The 18,965-nt window shown below is 44.3% G+C and overlaps 2 protein-coding genes across 7 annotated transcripts; one reads left to right on the top strand and one right to left on the bottom strand.

The window, feature by feature from the left end:
- Positions 1-2,808: 2,808 nt before the first annotated feature.
- On the bottom strand, positions 2,809-16,410 carry LOC123110267 (pentatricopeptide repeat-containing protein At3g48810). Of its 6 annotated transcripts, none has more exons than XM_044530752.1 (9): positions 14,276-16,410; positions 13,129-13,243; positions 6,559-11,330; positions 6,316-6,478; positions 5,660-6,113; positions 4,017-4,154; positions 3,642-3,925; positions 3,347-3,507; positions 2,809-3,263 (listed from the first exon to the last, which is right to left on the bottom strand). In XM_044530752.1, exon 1 carries the CDS (start codon positions 16,338-16,340, stop codon positions 14,427-14,429), a length of 1,914 nt encoding a protein of 637 aa, XP_044386687.1. In that variant the 5' UTR covers positions 16,341-16,410; the 3' UTR covers positions 2,809-3,263; positions 3,347-3,507; positions 3,642-3,925; positions 4,017-4,154; positions 5,660-6,113; positions 6,316-6,478; positions 6,559-11,330; positions 13,129-13,243; positions 14,276-14,426. The 6 variants fall into 6 exon arrangements, 5 of the variants coding, with proteins under 5 accessions (XP_044386687.1, XP_044386691.1, XP_044386679.1 ...); XM_044530756.1 differs by having other exon boundaries at positions 11,140-11,330; XR_006453268.1 differs by lacking the exon at positions 14,276-16,410 and adding an exon at positions 13,922-14,268 and having other exon boundaries at positions 6,316-11,330.
- Positions 7,919-13,412, top strand: LOC123110258 (long chain acyl-CoA synthetase 1). The gene is made up of 19 exons (XM_044530735.1): positions 7,919-8,081; positions 8,649-8,712; positions 8,831-8,920; positions 9,045-9,101; positions 9,180-9,228; positions 9,398-9,474; positions 9,560-9,599; positions 9,690-9,784; positions 10,195-10,362; positions 10,456-10,566; positions 10,657-10,744; positions 10,824-10,890; positions 10,966-11,041; positions 11,167-11,284; positions 11,887-12,132; positions 12,212-12,351; positions 12,436-12,618; positions 12,840-12,959; positions 13,243-13,412. The coding sequence occupies exons 1-19, from the start codon at positions 7,921-7,923 to the stop codon at positions 13,303-13,305; spliced, it is 2,013 nt and encodes a 670-aa protein (XP_044386670.1). The 5' UTR covers positions 7,919-7,920; the 3' UTR covers positions 13,306-13,412.
- Positions 16,411-18,965: the final 2,555 nt, after the last annotated feature.

Below are 18,965 nucleotides of genomic sequence, written 5' to 3'. Positions count from 1 at the left end.
CCGGGCTGTCAGTGTGGCTATTGTGGTGGAGCGCAAGGAGGCAGGTAAGGAGTATCCGGTTCAACGGCCGATTTATTATATCAGTGAGGTGCTTATTGAGTCAAAGCAGAGATATCCACATTGGCAGAAGCTGGTGTATGGAGTTTTTATGGCGAGCCGGAAGCTTAAGCAATACTTTTAGGGCCATCCCATCACTGTGGTCAGTTCCGCTCCTTTGGGAGATATCATCCAGATCACGGAAGCAACTGACCGGGTTGCTAAGTGGGCTATCGAGCTTGGACCTCACGGGTTAAAATATATGCCTCGTACGGCCATCAAGTCCCAAGCGCTCGTGGATTTCATCAATGACTGGACAGAATTGCAGGCGCCGGAGGATAAAGCGGATAACACATACTGGACTATTCACTTCGACGGGTTCAGACAATTGGAGGGCTCGGGGGCTGGAGTGGTTCTTACTTTCCCTCGAGGTGACAAATTTTGTTATGTTCTCCGCTTGATGTTTCCCTGTACTAACAATGCAGCTGAGTATGAGGCCCTAGGTCTTCGGATGGCTAAGGAAATGAACTTAATCCGGGTACGATGCTTTGGAGACTCCGATTTAGTGGATCAGCAAGTCTTTGGTACTTGGGATTCTAAGGACAATTCTTCCATGTCCAGTGCATACAATCAAGTGATCCAAGCATCCCTGGCCATCCTTTTACTTCACTCTCAGTCATCAGCATCTGGGTGTCTTCCTCGGATGGTGCTCTCAAGTACTCCGGGTCAAAGATAGTGAACACTGCTTTGGTGAACCTTCGAACAACCCCCAAGATTGTGTCTTCACCAATGCCGACATAGTCATCGATTGCATCGGCTGAACACCCATATGCCAAGACTCGAACAGTCGCAATGCACTTCATCAGAGGGCTTGCACCTATCTCTCCAGATGCATTTCTCCAGAGCTTGAACCAGTCACCATATCTCTTAATGGCTTTTGCAATGGTCAGAAAAAGACTTGTGTGTATCCGAAAGTGCCGGCAAAAGTACTTCTCCAGATAGGTTGGCTTTGGGTCAAAGTAGTCTCTCATGATCTTAGCATAACCCTCCGCTCTATCATTGATTGATGTGTATGCGGCCAAACTGTGATCCTCTCCTCGGCCGCCGAACATCATCATTAAAAATCATGCCTAAAACAGTGTCAAAGTCATCATCATCTTCTTCCTCTTCGGATGACGACGAGATCTCCAAGACCATCTCCCTCAACCTCTGCATCTAAAATTCAAATGGCTAGGTTCAATCCGAACGGCTCGGTTCACAAAGAAACGAACAAAAAATCTCACCTAGGAAATTCGTCGAACACTTTCGGTGCAGTGGTGGTGCACTGGCCGACCGATGTCGTTCAGACCAAACAAGCTGGCGGCTAAGAGAGGGAATGATCCGCAACGGTGTGCAAGCAAGGTGAGGTGTAGCGGCCGACAGAAAAAGAAGAAGCAACGAAGAAATTCGACGAATCAACAATGGCCAGGCGACGGTGTTTCACCTTGATTTCAGCGACGGTGACGGGGGCCGAACGGCCTTGACGTCAGGCAGAAGGGCGACAAGGGGCAAGGGAAGCAACAAGGTAGCGACGGGGCCGGCCGACGGTCACCGAGAGTCGCGTCGGCGAATTTGCAAGGGCGGGGGACGACGCGAGGAAGAGGCGTGACTTCTACTCGGATGTCGAGCGGTGGAGTATATTTAGGGAGAAAGTTAGGACCAGAGTAAAAAGTTTACTCCTTTACGATGGATTAGGGATCGACTAGGTGTCGGTTAGAGGAGTAAAACGGAATTTTTACTCCTCTAACCGATTATAAGGGGTCGGTTAGAAATGCTCTTAGAGTCATCATTAAAGCGTGCCGTTATAAATTTGTACGTCTTTTTTAGGGGTATAAATTTATACGTACTACATTAGTTCTTCCTCTGTAAAGAAATATAAGAACATTTAGATCACTAATTTAAACACTCTTATATTTCTTTGAAGAGTGAGTATTATTTTTCGCAAACTACCCTTTCTCCTCTCATGCAATCCTTCTGCTCTTGGGGAGCAAAGTGTAGACTTTTCTCATTCCACCACCGAACCGAAGAGGACCGAAACAGTGCACGACAGCGGACCAAAAATAAACAGTGTTGTAAACCTGTCGTTCAATTAACAGCCTACTTTTATGAGTCTTGAGAAAGCAGTTGAAACTATTAACTGCTACTACCTCCATTCCTAAAGACATTTCGGCAGTTTAAATTAAACCGCCCAAACATCTTATATTTAGGAATGAAGGTAGTAAATTCTAAAGTACAGAGAGTCAGGGATAGATGATGTACATTTTATCATGAACTAATACTTCTTGCCTAATTATACACTTTCTCTGTCCGGAAATAATTGTATACATCTTTTTTTATTCATTTTGATGACAAGTATTTTCGGACGGAGGGAGTTTAGATCACTACTATATTTCTACTATTAGTCTCTAACAGAAAAGGTAGAAGTTAAATGTGTATAACCACCATGTCACATGTCAAAAACGACAACTAAAATACATGCAGTATACAAATATCTAGATCCACTGCCAAATATTTTCTTAAGAGCGTTTAGGTCACTACTATATACAAAAATACTTGGAATTCATCATAAATACCACTAAATTAAAACAAATGGCTCATGACGTGTAATAGAAGGATGTCGCAAGAAAGAAATTGATGCCTTAAGTGAATTACATGTTTTCATCAAGTCAACAAAGCGCCGACCACTAAGGGCTGGCTAAATGGCTTTTATCCGACGCACACTATGATTTAAGATGAGTGCAAAACCATTACGAGATTGTTTTTTTCTTTTTGAACAAGAGGCAAAAAAATTGCCCCATTCATTGATTAAGAAGAGGAATAGAGTTTAGTTTGTGTTACAACACGGATAGTTCCGCAACGCCCCGAATAACAATGACTCACTACTCTCGCGGCATCAAATGACCCAATTTCTAGCACCCACGGTTACCCATGGCTTGGCCTCCTTGATATTGGCGAGGAGGACCGCCGGCGACGCACTCTTCTGACGGAGCACGCATGCATTCCTTTCGCTCCAAATTGTCCAAGCGACGAGCATGATGAGCGAGGCCATCGCTTTCCTAGTGGGGATCGATTGTGTATCCGCAAAGAGCAACATATGAGCTAACTGGCACAACCGAGATTTTTTTCTCTCTCAAAATAGTAATATCAGCATCCTCATATTCAAAACAGAGCTCAGGCTTACATGCTCCCTGCAAACAGTAAATTCAGAAATATTAGCAAGAAAATTAAAGCATCTGGTCTTTCAACAATAAACACAATCACGTCTTCTAACCGCGCGCAAGATTTTGTGAAGAAATGATCTGGGGGGAAAATGTGCTCTAAAAGGGCTATTTCTAAGTTGTTTGCTTCTCACATCTCCAGAATTCCCAAGAGCAAGCTAGATATGCAGGTGGAATTCCGAGTCCGGGTGCTACTTGCCATGTCCAGAAGAACCTTGCCAAATTGGACCCAAAACCAAGTCAGATTCCGAGTTCCCGACACCACCGAAATATTGACCATGAACTCTTTTTACTACTTCCACAGGTTTCACCGAGAGGAAGAGGCATTTCGAGGAAGAGAAGCGTCACCTTTTTATGCTCAAGATGAGAATGGAAGAGACCATGATGAGGAGAGGAGCGGAGATGCACCGGCCGCATGCACAAGTGGAACTACAGTGCGGGTGCCAATGGCATTTCTCTTGCTTGCTTGCCCTAGTTAGGTGGATGCGGAATTAACTCCAGCTGCACCACCTACACTGCACAAGTGGAACTACAGTGCGGGTGCCAATGGCATTTCCTCCCTCTCCACTTTGCCTCCTCCATTGAATTCCCCTCGTCCCCTCCGTGGCCTGCCCTTGCGGGTGGATGGGCACCTACGCCATTGAACGCCATAACTGAGGGTAGGTTTTCGGCATAAATTATAGTACTAGTACTAGTGTCCATCACTGAAAAGATTGAGATTACCTTCTGTTTATTTTCTTCAGTACGTACCATGTACTGCAGAGAACAGCATGAGCAGGCGGTAAAAGACAAGGAGCAGCAGAGCTGACATCGACTGCAGTGTACTCGTAGTCACGTGGACTCGGATAGGATAGCAGCCGGCTGCGCAGCAATCAGATCAGCTGCTTGTACTACTTGTTAGCTAGGACATTATGTTGATATGTACGTATAGTTGATATGTACGTATAGATGTGGTAAACATGCAAGGTTTTGAGTAGACGACAGAGGTTTGCATGGCTAGAAAACACTTGCTAATAATATATACTTCCTCTGTAAAAAAAATATAAGAGCGCTTCAATCATTATTTTAGTGATCTATAAATGCTCTTATATTTCCTTACGAAGGGAGTACATGTTTAAGAACGCAGTGTTTATGATCCCGAGCTACGCTGATACCACGGCGAAAAGTAAAATAAAAAATTTAGTAGAGGAAATGACATCGGATGAGCTCCGGAAAAAGAGAGAAACAAAATCGGAGCTTGGAAAAAGGTACTGTGTGTGTTTGGTAGAGGAAGAATTACCTATCAAGTTGACAGGATGGCAAATGTGAATGCCCAAGACAGAACAGCCTGCAAACAGGCATGGGCAGTGAGACTTCTTTCATTAATACTTTGTACAATTGTCGAGTACTACGTGCAATGTTACAGCCGATCGGTGTATATAAGGAAGCATGATCTGTGGATCCGAGGCCCAGAGTTGCACAGACATCTCCATGTGTTGATCCTTAATTACCTCCAATAAATTCATATGAATCCATACCGTATACTACGAGTATGTCCTACACGGACCAAATAAATGACCACACATGCTCCTTGCTGGCTAGGCCACGGCCATGGCCTATGAATCAGGACGCGCGAGAGCCCTAGGTAACCCATGCCGCCACCATCAATGGCGTCCCAAGCTGCAAGCTCACACTGGCCACCAGTTGCACTGTTGCTAGTTGTTACCATGTGTATGGAGCACCAGCATGGTGACGTTGTCAAGTTCAGAGAATGTATCCATGTACTACTGACCAGCCAACTAAGATAACCAACCCTGCTGTATGGATGCAAGTTTGAAAGATTCCCTTCATCCCTCGCGGAAGAACAAGTTGCTTATCGATAGTATGAATAAAAAGATCTAGCAACGAACGTCAACTTGTTGACGATAGTTTTCAAGACAGAGTTTAAGAGACCCAGCCGCCTAATAAAGATGTCAGGGTCCAGGTCAAGTTGGTTGACGGAATCAGGATTAGGTGACACGGCCTCTGTCACCAGTCAACCACCCTTCCTGCCTGGAATACTAGAAGCCAAGAGCATGCTTTTCTAGCAACTGCACAATCTTTTCTTTTCTTTTTCCAGAAACTGCACAGCCATTTTACAGTATCAGCCGAGTTAATTTGCATAGCCAACGTACACACTGTAAACAACTAATCTGTGATGGCTGTGCGTGTACCGGGTGAGATCTGATTTTGGTTCGGTTCGAGCAAATTCGGTCTTAGCCGCCATACCAGAAATAATACCATTTGATATATTTTTTAAAGAAGCAATGCCATTTCATAATAGTAATAATGCTGCCATGGCTAGGAAATGAAATGGAGCGGTAGGTAAGTGCGATCAATATGGGTACCTGCTGCCTGGCTGGGGACATCCAATGCGAACTTCGCCAGCTGCACCAAAGGTCAGGTTACCAGTAGAGCTAGTGAGCGGACACCAGGTTTTTTATGAGCTGTTTTTTCTTAAAATATCTTTTTGTTGTACGATTGGCTCATTCAATCGGTAGAGCTTGGTAGGTTCAGACTTTACTCGAACGGGGTCCTGTTATTAATCAGAAGATCCGTCAGAAAGTGTTAATAATAGTAATAGTAATTCTATAACAGCGATGCAGATAAAGAAGATCAGTCTGACAGCTGACGGAGAACTTCCCCAAAGAGTGACAGAAAACTCCCGTAAAGGAACCGGTAACAGCCATCTAATTATCCATAGAAAGGCACAGGGAAATCAATGTTGCTATCTTCCAACTAAAAAGGGCCAAGTGAAGCTGATGGGTGGTGCGTGGGTCGCTGCATCTCTGTCCTCTGTTACTGCAAAAGATTGTAAACATTGCAGCTACATCCAGTCAAAGCTAGTAGTACAGATTTAGTCCAAAATGTTGCGCAGACACAAGATTATACTAATATTTTGATCGTATCAAGTCAAACTATAGACTTTTAGTCTGAAAATGTTGTGTAGATACAGTATGCAAGATTATATATATATATATAATATTGTAATCACATCACTTACTTGAGAAGATCAGTGCTATATTGTCTGTGCTACCTTCCGCGTGACTCTTGGCAGTTTCTGACTTTCTATACACCATGATCTCAGTACCTCTGGTTCGTCCGCAAACCGAGGCTCGCGAAAGAGGGATTAGGTTGTGGTTGGACAACCGTCCCGGGTTTTACCTCTGTAAAACTCATAACCAGGGTCAGCCGCTGTAGAGAATAAACAGTACTATATATAATAATCAAGAAACAACGGCTAAACCTTGAAGCAAAACATAAGTGTTACTGCTTAGGATGGATCATTGCAGTTGTATCGGGAGAAGAACAGTTCCTTGACAGACGACATGATACAACTATTATGCCGAGTGGCTATTGCAACGACTGATCCTGCGGGCCAACAACCGTTGAACAATACATATGGCGCCACATCATCGCCTTGAATAACAAGCAGTGTAATCAGCAAACAACGGCTGAAACTTGCAAAGGAAAACATAAGCTTTACTGTTTGGAACAGATCAGCGCGATAGTCTCGAGAGAAACGAACAATTCCGGGACAGATGGTGATACAATTATGCCGAATGACTATTTCTCCGCTATACGACTGGCTGATCATGTGGGCCAAACGACCCTTAACCACATGTTTGGCGCCACATCGCCTGCGAGATTAGCGTGAGGCTGCTCATGCGCTTAGCACCCAACGCTTGATTCTTGGAATCGCTATTCCTTCCTTCCCAGGCTCTCCCTCCCTCCCCTCTCTTCCTCCCTCTCTCTCTCTCTAAACCTCTCTCTCCCTCTCCATCTCTCTAAACCTGGAGCTAAGCGGTTTTAGCCTAGCCAGGCTGGCCCCACCTGGCGGTCCTTCTCCTTGGACGCGCACAACCTCGCTTGGCCATCTCCTCGTGCCCCTGCATATATAGCAAGGAAGCTCTCTCCTCTTCGCATCAGCAGGGGCGCCAGATACTGCTTCCCCGGCTTCTTCTCCACTCGATCCAAGCCATTTGTGCCTTCTCCAAGCTCCACTTCTTCTGTAAGTTCTTCCGTGCCTTCCCTCTCTCTCCATGTTCCCTTTCTCTCAAGTTCTTTTGTGTTCACTCCATGTCTCCTGCCCTGCAATCTCTCTCTCTCTCTCTCTCTGACTCTCTCTCTACACACATACCAAGCAAGAACTTTTCTGTTCCCAACAACACGGTTACCAGATAATGTTGTTTTTTGCCACTGGAACGAGTCTTGCTCTCTGACTGCACCCAAAGAAACAACAGATCTTGAAAACTGAAGAGTCCACTTTCAGAAAAGATATATATAGAAAATACAGAGTCGGTGACAGCTCTCCTCATTTATTCTGAAGACAGAGAAAGAAACACAAGGATCGCATTTTCTAGTCACGAGATGTGCAAAAAAGTCTGAAACACCGTCGAGTCGCACCCCTCATTGTCCAACTATAGTTCTTCTTCTTCTCCTCCCTTTCTTGGCAGATAAGGAACTACCAGCTCCAGTTTTCCTTTCTTGTTCTTGGACTGCAGGGTTCAGATAGTTATACTCCACCCTCTAGTTTGGCAACAGAGAGTGTGGTAGAGTCCTGACAGAATTCGTTGCAAACTTTCATCTCTGGCACGCAGCTTGGAGGATGGAGGGGGCAAAGAAGCAGGTTTTCACGATCAAGGTGGAGGATGGGAAGCCCGGGAAGGACGGCCGGCCGGCGGTGGGGCCGGTGTTCCGGAACATACTGGCCAAGGATGGGTTCCCGCCGCTTGATCCTGACATGAGGACCTCATGGGATGTGTTCAGGTAAACACAAGCAACAGCAAAGTCCATCCATCCCTGTCTTGCTTTTCTCCTAGTACTAAAATTGTAGTTAGATGGTAGCTTTCACTTTCAGTCTTGTACTTTACTCCGGGTTTTTTCCCCTGGGCTACGTGCCTATGTTATACTGTACTACAAAGACAAAGAGAACTAACTGGTAACAATAACTAGTAGTGTTCACTAAAGAAAGAAATCCGACCTCTGCTTCCATGTCAGACAGATTCATCTCCTTGTGTGTCACCTCCATGCATGTGATTTTTCCTCAAGGACAAAAAAAAACAGTACTCTGCATGTGGTTTTTTCTTTACCAACAACAGAAAAACACTGATCTGCATGTGCGTGGCTGTTCAAAGATGGTACTGGGGACAGCCACATATCTGTTTTACCAAAAACCAACTTTTGGATTCACATGTAAGGACAGGCATGTGTTTTCCCCCAGAGAAACACATGCATATGTCATGTTTCGGCCTTTTAGCATGAGGACATGTAACGCTTAGTTTTGGTCTTTTTCGTGGTCTTTGTTTTGATCTCTTTTGCTTACATCCCTTGCAGAACGGCAGCAGGCAAGTATCCAGACAACCGGATGCTTGGATGGCGTCCATTTAAAGACGGAGTGGTATGCGCATATAAAAACTAACCCCTAGGACAGTGAAGCTTATGCAATCAGCTATATGCCTATTTTTGCTTAATTTGTTCTTGATGAGAACAACATCCCCCCATTTTCATCTTTGTAGCCAGGGCCCTACTTATGGAAATCATACAAGGAGGTCTATGAGGAAGTCCTGCAAATTGGATCTGCGCTGCAGCAGCTGGGGGTGCAACCAGTAAGAACGAAAACTTTTAAGTCAACTTTTTCGCTCCAGCTATATAAATTGGCATCTTCATATTTTGAAGAGCTTTATTACATTAATTAGAGATGTTGATGCTCCCATGATTGATTTATGTCAGGGTTCCAGGGTTGGAATTTATGGATCCAACTGCCCTCAATGGGTGGTAGCAATGCAGGTACCCCATCTGAATGATAATACCCTGAATCTCCTTTGATTAGGATAATCGATGCTAATCCCGCAATTAATTTTGCAGGCTTGCAATGGTTACAGCATAATATGTGTCCCACTGTACGATACTTTAGGTAAGCAGGAAACTGATAAATAATAGACCCTCGTCACAAAGTGTTTCAGATGCGCTCAAAAATAAAATGTTACAGATCAACCAATGCAAACATTTGAAACAATGTTTTTTTATCAGAAAAGGTATATTATTTCTCTATTAGCATTAATAATATTTCCTTGAGATTTCAGGTGCTGGAGCTGTTGATTACATTATTGACCATGCTGAGATTGATGTTGTCTTCATACAAGACAAGAAAATAAAAGAAGTACAGCCAAATCTATTACCTAAATTAAGCACCTTTAAGATCACGTCTGAATCTAGATCTCATAGTGAATATTTCTTATTTGCAGATACTGTCCCCAAATTGCACATCTGCGACTAGGCTAAAAGGTAAGGAAATGGTAAAGTGGTTAGGGTCTCTCTGTTATTCCAGGAAGGATTAGATAGTCTAAAATTTTGTTCTCCAAAACATGTTTGCAGCATTGGTGGCATTCACCTCGGCAACTAATGAACAAATCAAAGATGCCGAGCAGATTGGGATGAAAGTGTACTCCTGGAATGATTTCTTAAAAATGGTGCGTAAAGAGAATCCTACATATCTAAATAGTTTATCCCCACTATCTCTAATCATCTCAACATGCAACCATGCCAACTTAACATGCCACCATGCATGGGAAAAGAACCACCGTAACATGCACCATGCATGCTACTTATATTCAATAAATATTCTACAACTATACAATAATTGTATGTGTTTTTGTTTCAATTTTTATATTATTAATCGAAATACTAGTGTATTATAGAACCAAATCTCATTAAAATAATTGCAAGCAATTCCCACAGCAATGCGCAGGTATCATCTAGCTTACAAAGTTTGGTTCACGCAACTAAAATAACTAGATCCATTCAGACTGCCAAGATTGGAAGCAATGTTTGTGATGAAATATATGTGTTGATCAAGCAACAATTCTGAATCGCATTTCAGGGAAAGGATAAACCAGTTAAACCTCGTCCTCCGCAACCAAATGATACATGCACCATCATGTACACAAGTGGAACAAGTGGGCAACCCAAAGGTGTTATGCTGAGCCATGAGAGCCATGGGATGTATGTAAAAGGGGTGGACCTCTTCATGGACCAGTTTGAGGATAAGGTTACTCCTTTTCTAGAATAAGCTTAATTCCAATTCAATTGATGGTTATCTTTTATCACAATGTAAGCAAATTGGGTTGTTTTGGGTATGCAGATGTCAACGGAGGATGTGTTTCTTTCTTTTCTCCCACTTGCTCACATTCTCGACCGCATGATCGAAGAGTATTTCTTCCACAAAGGAGCCTCAGTTGGCTATTACCATGGAGTGAGCAAATCCACATATTAGCCTTACTACTTTCAATCTTACTGGTCATCATTATTTTTTAAATATGACTGCACTGTTCTTTTTCATCAGGATTTGAATGCCTTGAGAGATGATCTCATGGAGTTAAAACCAACTCTACTAGTTGGGGTGCCCAGAGTGTATGAAAAGATTTATGAAGGTGGTAAAAGAAAAATGATTGATATTAAATCAGCCTTTGTACCAGCTAACTCAGATAACCTTTTTATGATTGACTTTAGGTATTTTAAAGGCCTTGGCAGATCTCAGACCTCTCAGGAGGGTGATTTTTAATGCTTTGTATAACCGGTAAGTTAGCTAGCATCATGAATATTTATTGCAGGAAATAAATTATGTCATCTCACCATAGCTTTTGCAATCCAGCAAACTAGCAAGCATGAAAGCAGGCTACACACAAAAAACTGCTTCACCTTTCGCTGACATGCTGGCTTTTCGCAAGGTATTGTGTTCATAACTAAGAACTACTAGACACAAATTACTTTCAGAAAAATAAATAAAAGATCAGTAGCAGTTGTACTCACAGTGTCTGTATCTTACTTTTTTTGTTGCATTTCCTTGCTCTAGGTCAAGGCAAGGCTCGGTGGCCGTCTTCGCCTACTAATCTCCGGTGGTGCACCCTTAAGTACTGAAATTGAAGAGTTCTTGAGAGTGACCAGCTGCGCATACTTTATCCAAGGCTATGGTAATGCATGTAGACACTTTTCAGGGTTCAGATTTCTTCCTGCAGACTGCCATCACCACAGAAGTACAAATATATTTGTTTAAAGGACTCTAAAGCATCAACAAGTAGTTGCCAAAGGCAAACAAATAATAAACAAAATATGTCACCAGACTGGCAAACAAATAATAGAAAAAATATACCACCAGACTTGGTGAGTATACTTGTAGCTCAACTGCTCAAGTATGAGTTATAGTTGTATTTAGAACTGGAATGTATTGACCTGTTTTAACAAGTCACAAGATAACTGATAAAGCTGGTTTCATATGTAGGTCGGATCCATGTTTTCCTTACTGTATGCTATCCCCATTGCAAACACTAGTTTTAAGAGTTTTTAGCCAACTTTCTGTTTGATTACTGTTTACAGCTATCACGTATTGCACATTACTGTTTACAGCTCGAAGTAAAAGATTGTGGAAATCTATTTTTCTATTCACCAAGATACTGACATGTCACATAATTTTTTTCTCTCCATATGATGTTCCAAAATTGCATGGGTTAGTTATCAGTCCCTTTGTCAATGAAAAGGAACCAGTATAACGTTCGATTCTGTTGTCTCTGCTCAGGTTTAACGGAAACATTGGGACCTAGCACAGTCGGTTACCCTGATGATATGTCCCTGGTTGGAACTGCCGGTGTTGCCGCCACCTTCACTGAACTGCGACTGGAAGAAGTACCTGAGATGGGTTATGATCCACTTGGTGTTCCTTCTCGTGGTGAAATCCTCATTAGAGGGTCCACTGTCTTCACTGGGTACTACAAAAATCCTGAGCTCACAAACGAGGTCATGGTTGATGGATGGTTTCATACAGGTGAGTAATCAATTTTAATTTAAACAGGAGACTGAGATAAAGTTTAAATTATCATGTTCTGACACAATCTTGTTCTCAGGAGATATTGGAGAGATGAGCCCAGATGGAATCCTGAAGGTTATTGACCGAAAGAAGAACATATTTAAGCTATCACAAGGGGAGTATGTCGCAGTTGAGTATCTGGAGAAAGTATATGTCTTCCCTCCAATTATTGAAGATGTAAGGACAAACCCTAGTGCAATCATATGCTTATATTGAGAGAGTGCATGGCGCTACACACAATGTGATACTGTCATTTTGTAGATCTGGGTGTACGGGGACAGCTACAAATCAATGTTAGTGGCAGTAGTTAACCCACATGAAGAAAACACCATGAAGTGGGCAGGGTCAAATGGCTACAAAGGTTCTTTCAGTGAAATATGCAAATCTGAAGGCCTTAAAGAGCATGTCCTTAAAGAGCTCGCAGCGGCTGCACAGAAGAACAAGGTAAGGCCATTTATTCACTTCTACATTGGACACTAAACATATTACATGGTTCATCATGTCACCCATCAAATTCTCCTAGCATTATGGACAACGTGGCTTTCGCTTTTGCATTACAACAAAGAGGAACTCAGAAGTTTCTATAGAGTATAGACTCCTTCGTTTTAAATCTTTACTGCATCTAAGCATCACATATATAACCCTCTTTGCATGTCTCGGATCAGCTACGAGGTTTTGAGTACATCAAAGGCGTAGTGTTGGATCCTGTACCTTTTGACATTGAAAGGGATTTGGTCACTGCAACAATGAAGAAGAGAAGAAACTACATGCTAAAATATTATCAGGTAATATATTTTCATCTGCTGCAGTGTGATTTTTGTTGTTTTTACTCATTTTCAGGGTAAAAGCCAGTGTATTAGTACTGGGTTCAAGTGAACCCAATAAAATTGGTAAATCCCATACAAATTCACTATTGATCTATGAACAGCTAAAGTTATAGCATACAGACCCAACCTTATGGTCCATATGTTGTAGAGCTGACTTCTATGGTCTTCGTCCTAGCTTTGCCCATAAATGTCCTCTCTTGCTTCTTTTGAGTAATTCTAATTCATTGTTCTTCATGTGCAGCCTGAGATTGACAAAGTATACAAAACATTGGAGGGTCAGAGGGCTGCGAACAAAGCAAAGTAAAGCTATGTGTTTTGCTAGGTCACATGCCGGAATTCTATTGTAAATCTACTATTGAACGTTGGTAATCAAGACTACATAAAGCAATAAAATGCATATTGTGTGGTGCATTGTGTATGTATACCCCCCCGCCCCGCTCCCTCCCCCCAAAAAATCCGCCCCACTATGAAATTTACATATGTGGCCCACAGACAACAATTAAAACAGATTTTTGTGCTAGGCCAAGTATTTTGACCAACGGACAATTTCTATCGGGTGCGCCCCGTTGAAACAAAGGGATGCTACAGTGCAAAAATTAGAAATGAAGTCCTTCTAATGACTACGCGAGGGCCAATATGCAAGGGAGAACATGATTGACTCAGTCCCAGACTATGTATCGATATGTCCTCAAAATATATTCATCATGCACATATTACATACTGACCAAACTGAAGATAACAGCTTGCAAATTTGAATGGTGCCTCTGATAAATCCTTGAGACATATAATTATCTCTACTTGTTATAAAAAAAACGAGTTGGTGATGATGGTGTGCCTGCCATCTTGCAATATAGATCGTCCGATCTATATCTAACGGATAGAAAGCAAACTATGGCAATTTTACAAAAAGATACCCGCACCTCTCTCCACATTTACAGATAAGGCCTTCCTTCGTTCATCCTTATCTCCCACAGCATCATTGTTGAGCAATTAAAAAAGGAAACCTCTGAAACAATCTGGCGTGGCCGCTGCTGGCGTCGTCCATCCCCATGCTTCCGCTCAGTCCGACCACCAATCACCACCACGCCCCACTCCTCCTCACCTTATCTCTCCTCTTTCTCGAGATATCATTAGTTTATACACATGAGATTACTCCCGTATGGGTCAACCACAACAGGTGCTTTGTAAAAAAATGCACCTTGATGTTCCGTGCAATGCACGGGCATCTTGCTAGTACCATCAAAAGATCATTAGTATTATCAGAAATAGCATACCTCGTCAACTATCAAAGAGAACTTGCTGCTTGTCCAATGATAGCACCACTGGACTGTCCGAGTAGATGCTTATAAATCTTCGATGATATGCTCAATCAAGTACGTTGGTCTGATGGTGCCCAAGGTTTGTCGAAGTTCTCTAGGGCTACACTTATAAATCTTCATAAATATGCTCAATCAAGTGCATTGGTCCGATGGTGCCGATGTGTGTAAATATCCCACGGACCAACACATTCCATGTTGCTTCATTTGGACATATACCTTCATATAACATCTTCAAGAGATAGACCATGGCATCATCCAACCTGTGCTGACTGCACAGCCCTGACATCAGACTTGTGTATGCAACTATGTTGCGTGGACAATTAACTGCATCCATTCGACCTAACATCCAAGCAGCAACCTTTACATTCCCTTCCTTGCAGTAAGCATGAATTATCGCATTGAAAGTGAATGCATCTGGTTGAATTTGTTGGACTATCATCCTCCCGAGAAGAATCATAGCTTCTTTGTTCCTTCCCATCTGGCACAGACCACTAATAGTAGTGTTGTAAGATACTAGAGTCAACTCAAGCCCATGGTTTAGCATCTCGATCAGCATTCGAAGAGCGTCTTCACAGTTTCCTTCCCTGAAAAGACCATGAAGCAACTCATTGTAAGTCCTGTCGTTTGGAGAGCATCCATATCTTCTCATACCATGGAACACACTCAAGGCTCTTCCCACTCTTCCGGAGTCACACAGGCTTCTGATCAACGTGTTGAATGTCAATGTGTTAGGAGGACAATTTTCCATCGACATCTTATCAATGAGATTCTCTGCCTGATCAAACATCACCTTCTTGCAAAGCACATCCACCATATTTGTATAAACAACAACGTTTGGCTTGAAACCAGCATTTGCCATGTCATTCCATATTGTCATGGCACCATCTAGGTCCCCAGCTTTGGAGAATCCGTCAATGAGAGTAGAATAGGTCCTTACATCAGGAAAACAACCGTTTTGCTCCATGCCACTGAAAACAGATGATGCCCTCTTTAGATCACCAGTGTGGCAAAGGCCACGGATGAGAACATTGTAAGAGATTGTCGACGGTGCACATCCTTCAGCCACCATCCAATTCCACATGCCAATTGCGTCGTGTGCCTTTCCAGCATCAAAGAACCCTTTGACCAACACAGTGAATGTTTGAACATTTGGAGCACAACCTTCGGTTACCATCCTAGCCAAAACGGCGCAAGCCATCCTCAGCTCCCCGGCCTTGCAGAGCGCATCGACTATGCTTGTGTACGTGGCAGGTTCTGGGTGCAGTCCCCGGTGAATCATCTCGTCGATAACCGAGAGCACCTCCAGCATCCTGAACTGCCTGCAGAGCGCGTGAACGACGGCATTGTACGATGAGCACACAGGCACCGTCTCTGCCATGACCCTCCTGGCCTCGTCCACCCTGCCCAGCTTGCACAGCGCAGAAACGATCGTCGTTTGGCTCACCTCATCTGGCTGGCAGCCCTTCCTGGCCATTTCGTCGAGCATCTTGCGCGCGGCGTCGACCCGGTCGTTCTGGCACAGCGCCTTCATGAGCAGGTTGTAGGTGTACACGTTGGGCTCGACGCCGGCCTTCCTCATGTTGTCGTACACCGGCACCACCGCGCCGACCAGGTTCTCCCGGAGCAGCGCGTCGAGCAGGTGGTTGTACACCCGCACGGTGGGCGCCGCGCATCCCAGGTCGTGCGCGCGGTAGAACGTCTTGAGCGCGCGGTCGGCCGCGCCGGCGCGGGCGAAGGCGCAGATGGCGGCGACGAGGGCCCCCTCGGGGCACGACACCCCGCGCAGCCGCATCTCCTGCAGCGCGTACTGGACGCCGTCCACGTCGCCTGCCGCCGCGAGCCTCCTGACGGTGGCCTCATGGGCCCTCGCCGTGTCTCCGGCGTCATGAGAGGGCCTGGATCGCTCCGGCCACCGGATGGTGACTTGCGGGCTGCTCTTCCGGTGGTTATGTGGCGGGGCGGTGGAGAAATGGCGGTCGTGGAGCCGCCTGAGCGGGAGGCGGCATTTGGTCGAACACATGGCGCGCAGCCAAAACTGCGAAGGTCGAACAAGCAGTGGCCCCGTTTGTGTAAGCCACGCTTCAGGCCGCCTAAATTGGATCGGGCGGTCTATCAGAGGCCCAATGTTGGGCCTGGTTTTGAAGCCCAGCCCAGCCTAATTCAAACTGACACGAACTCGTTCTCATCCAAAGAAAAGACTCCCCCTAAAATAAATCAAAATAAAAAACTATCTAAAAAATTCAAAACCCCTAAAAGAATCTTAAAAAAAAGGAAAAACGAACTCAAAGTATGGGCAGCGAGAGACATCCGAGAAGCCTTCCTTCCTACTTCCTTCGCCCTACAAGTTGTGCTCTTTTACGGGAGAAAGAAATGAGAATTTGTATTTTCCAAACGTTCGGATTTTAGGAATAAATCCGAACGACCCGATCATCGAGCGATCCGGCATCGCACGGTCCCCCGATCCGCTCCAGCAGTATCGATTTTTATTTCCTTTTGTTTCTATTGATTTTTTTTTGAAAGAAAAAGAGGACAGTGTGAATCGAACCTTAGTACGTACAGGTTTACTAATAGACTCGCTAGTCATCTGGGCTAATACCTTGCCGGTGATTAGATACCCTTAGGTTGATTTTATTTGGACGAATGCTGCTAGTGCATTTTATGGAGAAAGCGGGATTTGCTTTTAGATTTTTTTTCTAGATCTGGTCACCGGTCATGAACTATGCAACGTGATTGTTTTGAAGACCCCTATGATATAGTAAGGGTTTACTAACCAACTCACCCTGCCTTGATATCTATGGTATGAACACCGAAAAAAGTACCATGGAAAGGACACCCAAAATCCCTCACAAATTGCTCTCGCTATCCGAGGACTCTCAGCTAACTTTATTATTGCTTGCTCCACTAAGGCAAAGCTACGTGTTGGTTCATGGGAGAAGCCGATACAGGGGTATATGAAATTAAATGTAGATGCTGGCTTTGACCGTGATCTTCTTGAGGGATCAGTGGGGGCAGTAATCCGAGATTACAACGGGAAATTTATTGCGGCAGCTAATGAACGAGTGGACATATGCTATGATTCATTCACTGCAGAGGCATTGGCAGTCAGATTTGGTTTGAATCTAGCCAGAACCATTGGATGCAGCAAGACCGTGATCAACTCGGATAGCATGGAGGTTATGGAAGCTTTGAGAGCATGCAACTCCTCTTCGGTGGCAAGTGCAATTATTGATGATTGCTATTTCATGTTGTCAGATTTTAATCATGTAATTTATGATCATTGTAATAGAGAGAGTAATAAAGTAGCTCATGAACTTGCTAGGATAGTTAAGTTTTCTCCTCCTATCTGGATGGATTCGGCATCGGATGTACTGCTTCCATTACTTGTAAACGATGCCACTATTTTGCTAAGTGAATAAAGGAGGAGAAGTTCTGTCAAAAAAAAAACTCACCCTGCCTTGATTGTTGTTTAATAAGTAGAAATATGACGGTTAATCTTTTTTTCACTTTTATATGAGCCAAAAAAGTATTTTTCTTCTTGTGTTTTTTTAATCTCAAGTTGTCTTGTAGTCTCCCATATACCAATGGGTTGTATACCTTGCCCATATAGCCTTGTTGTAAATATCATTTTTTACCCCCGGTAACTTCTGTGCAAATGACATGGTAATTTGTGAATCAGGACCCGATAACTTACGTATAAATGTCATGGTAACTTCGACCGGGGGTGAAAAACTTACTGAAATATCTCCCCAGTAAATTATGTGTAAATGACACGGTAATTTTTGCATGGCAACACTGATAACTTAGGTACAAAAACCATGGCAACTTTGACCTAAAAGAAAAAATGTTGTCAAAAATGTACCCCGGTAACTTTTGTATAAACATTATGGTAATTGTTGGGGAACGTAGCAGAAATTCAAAAAATTTCCTACGTATCACCAAGATCTATCTATGGAGAGACCAGCAACGAGTAGAAAGAGAGTGCATCTACATACCCTTGTAGATCGCTAAGCGGAAGCGTTCAAGTGAACGGGGTTGATGGAGTCGTACTCGCCGTGATTCAGATCACCGATGATCAAGTGCCGAATGGACGGCACCTCCGCGTTCAACACACGTACAGCCCGGTGACGTCTCTCACGCCTTGATCCAGCAAGGAGAGAGGGAGAGGTTGAGGAAGACTCCATCCAACAGCAGCACAACGGCGTGGTGGTGGTGGAGGAGCGTGGCAATCCAGCAGGGCTTCGCCAAGCACCATGGGAGAGGAGGAGGAGGGAGAGGGGCAGGGCTGCACCAACGAGAGATCAAATCGCGTGTTATGGGCAGCCCCATGCCTCAATATATATAGGGAGGAAGGGGGCTGCGCCCCCTTTAGGGTTTTCCCACCCCAAGGGGCGGCGGCCAGCCTCCAGATGGCATCTGGTGCGGCGGCCAAGAGGGGGGAGGAGTCCATCCTCCCCAAGGCACCTCGGAGGTGCCTTCCCCCTTGAGGACTCTTCCCTCTAGGGTTCCCTAGGCGCATGGGCCTCTTGGGACTGGTGCCCTTGGCCCATGTAGGCCAAGGCGCACCCCCTACAGCCCATGTGGCCCCCCGGGGCAGGTGGCCCACCCGGTGGGCCCCCGGGACCCTTCCGGTGGTCCCGGTACAATA

Source organism: Triticum aestivum, chromosome 1B (genome assembly GCF_018294505.1).
Source record: "Triticum aestivum cultivar Chinese Spring chromosome 1B, IWGSC CS RefSeq v2.1, whole genome shotgun sequence".
Taxonomy (NCBI): domain Eukaryota; kingdom Viridiplantae; phylum Streptophyta; class Magnoliopsida; order Poales; family Poaceae; genus Triticum; species Triticum aestivum.
This window is presented reverse-complemented; position numbering and strand designations above follow the sequence as displayed.

Coding starts and splice junctions, on each gene's coding strand:
- LOC123110267 (XM_044530744.1), bottom strand. CDS start 16,340: ATGTGTTCGACCAAATGCCGCCTCCCGCTCAGGCGGCTCCACGACCGC.
- LOC123110258 (XM_044530735.1), top strand. CDS start 7,921: ATGGAGGGGGCAAAGAAGCAGGTTTTCACGATCAAGGTGGAGGATGGG. Junction 11,285..11,886: donor ATACTTTATCCAAGGCTATG/GTAATGCATGTA, acceptor GTCTCTGCTCAG/GTTTAACGGAAACATTGGGA. Junction 12,133..12,211: donor TGATGGATGGTTTCATACAG/GTGAGTAATCAA, acceptor TCTTGTTCTCAG/GAGATATTGGAGAGATGAGC.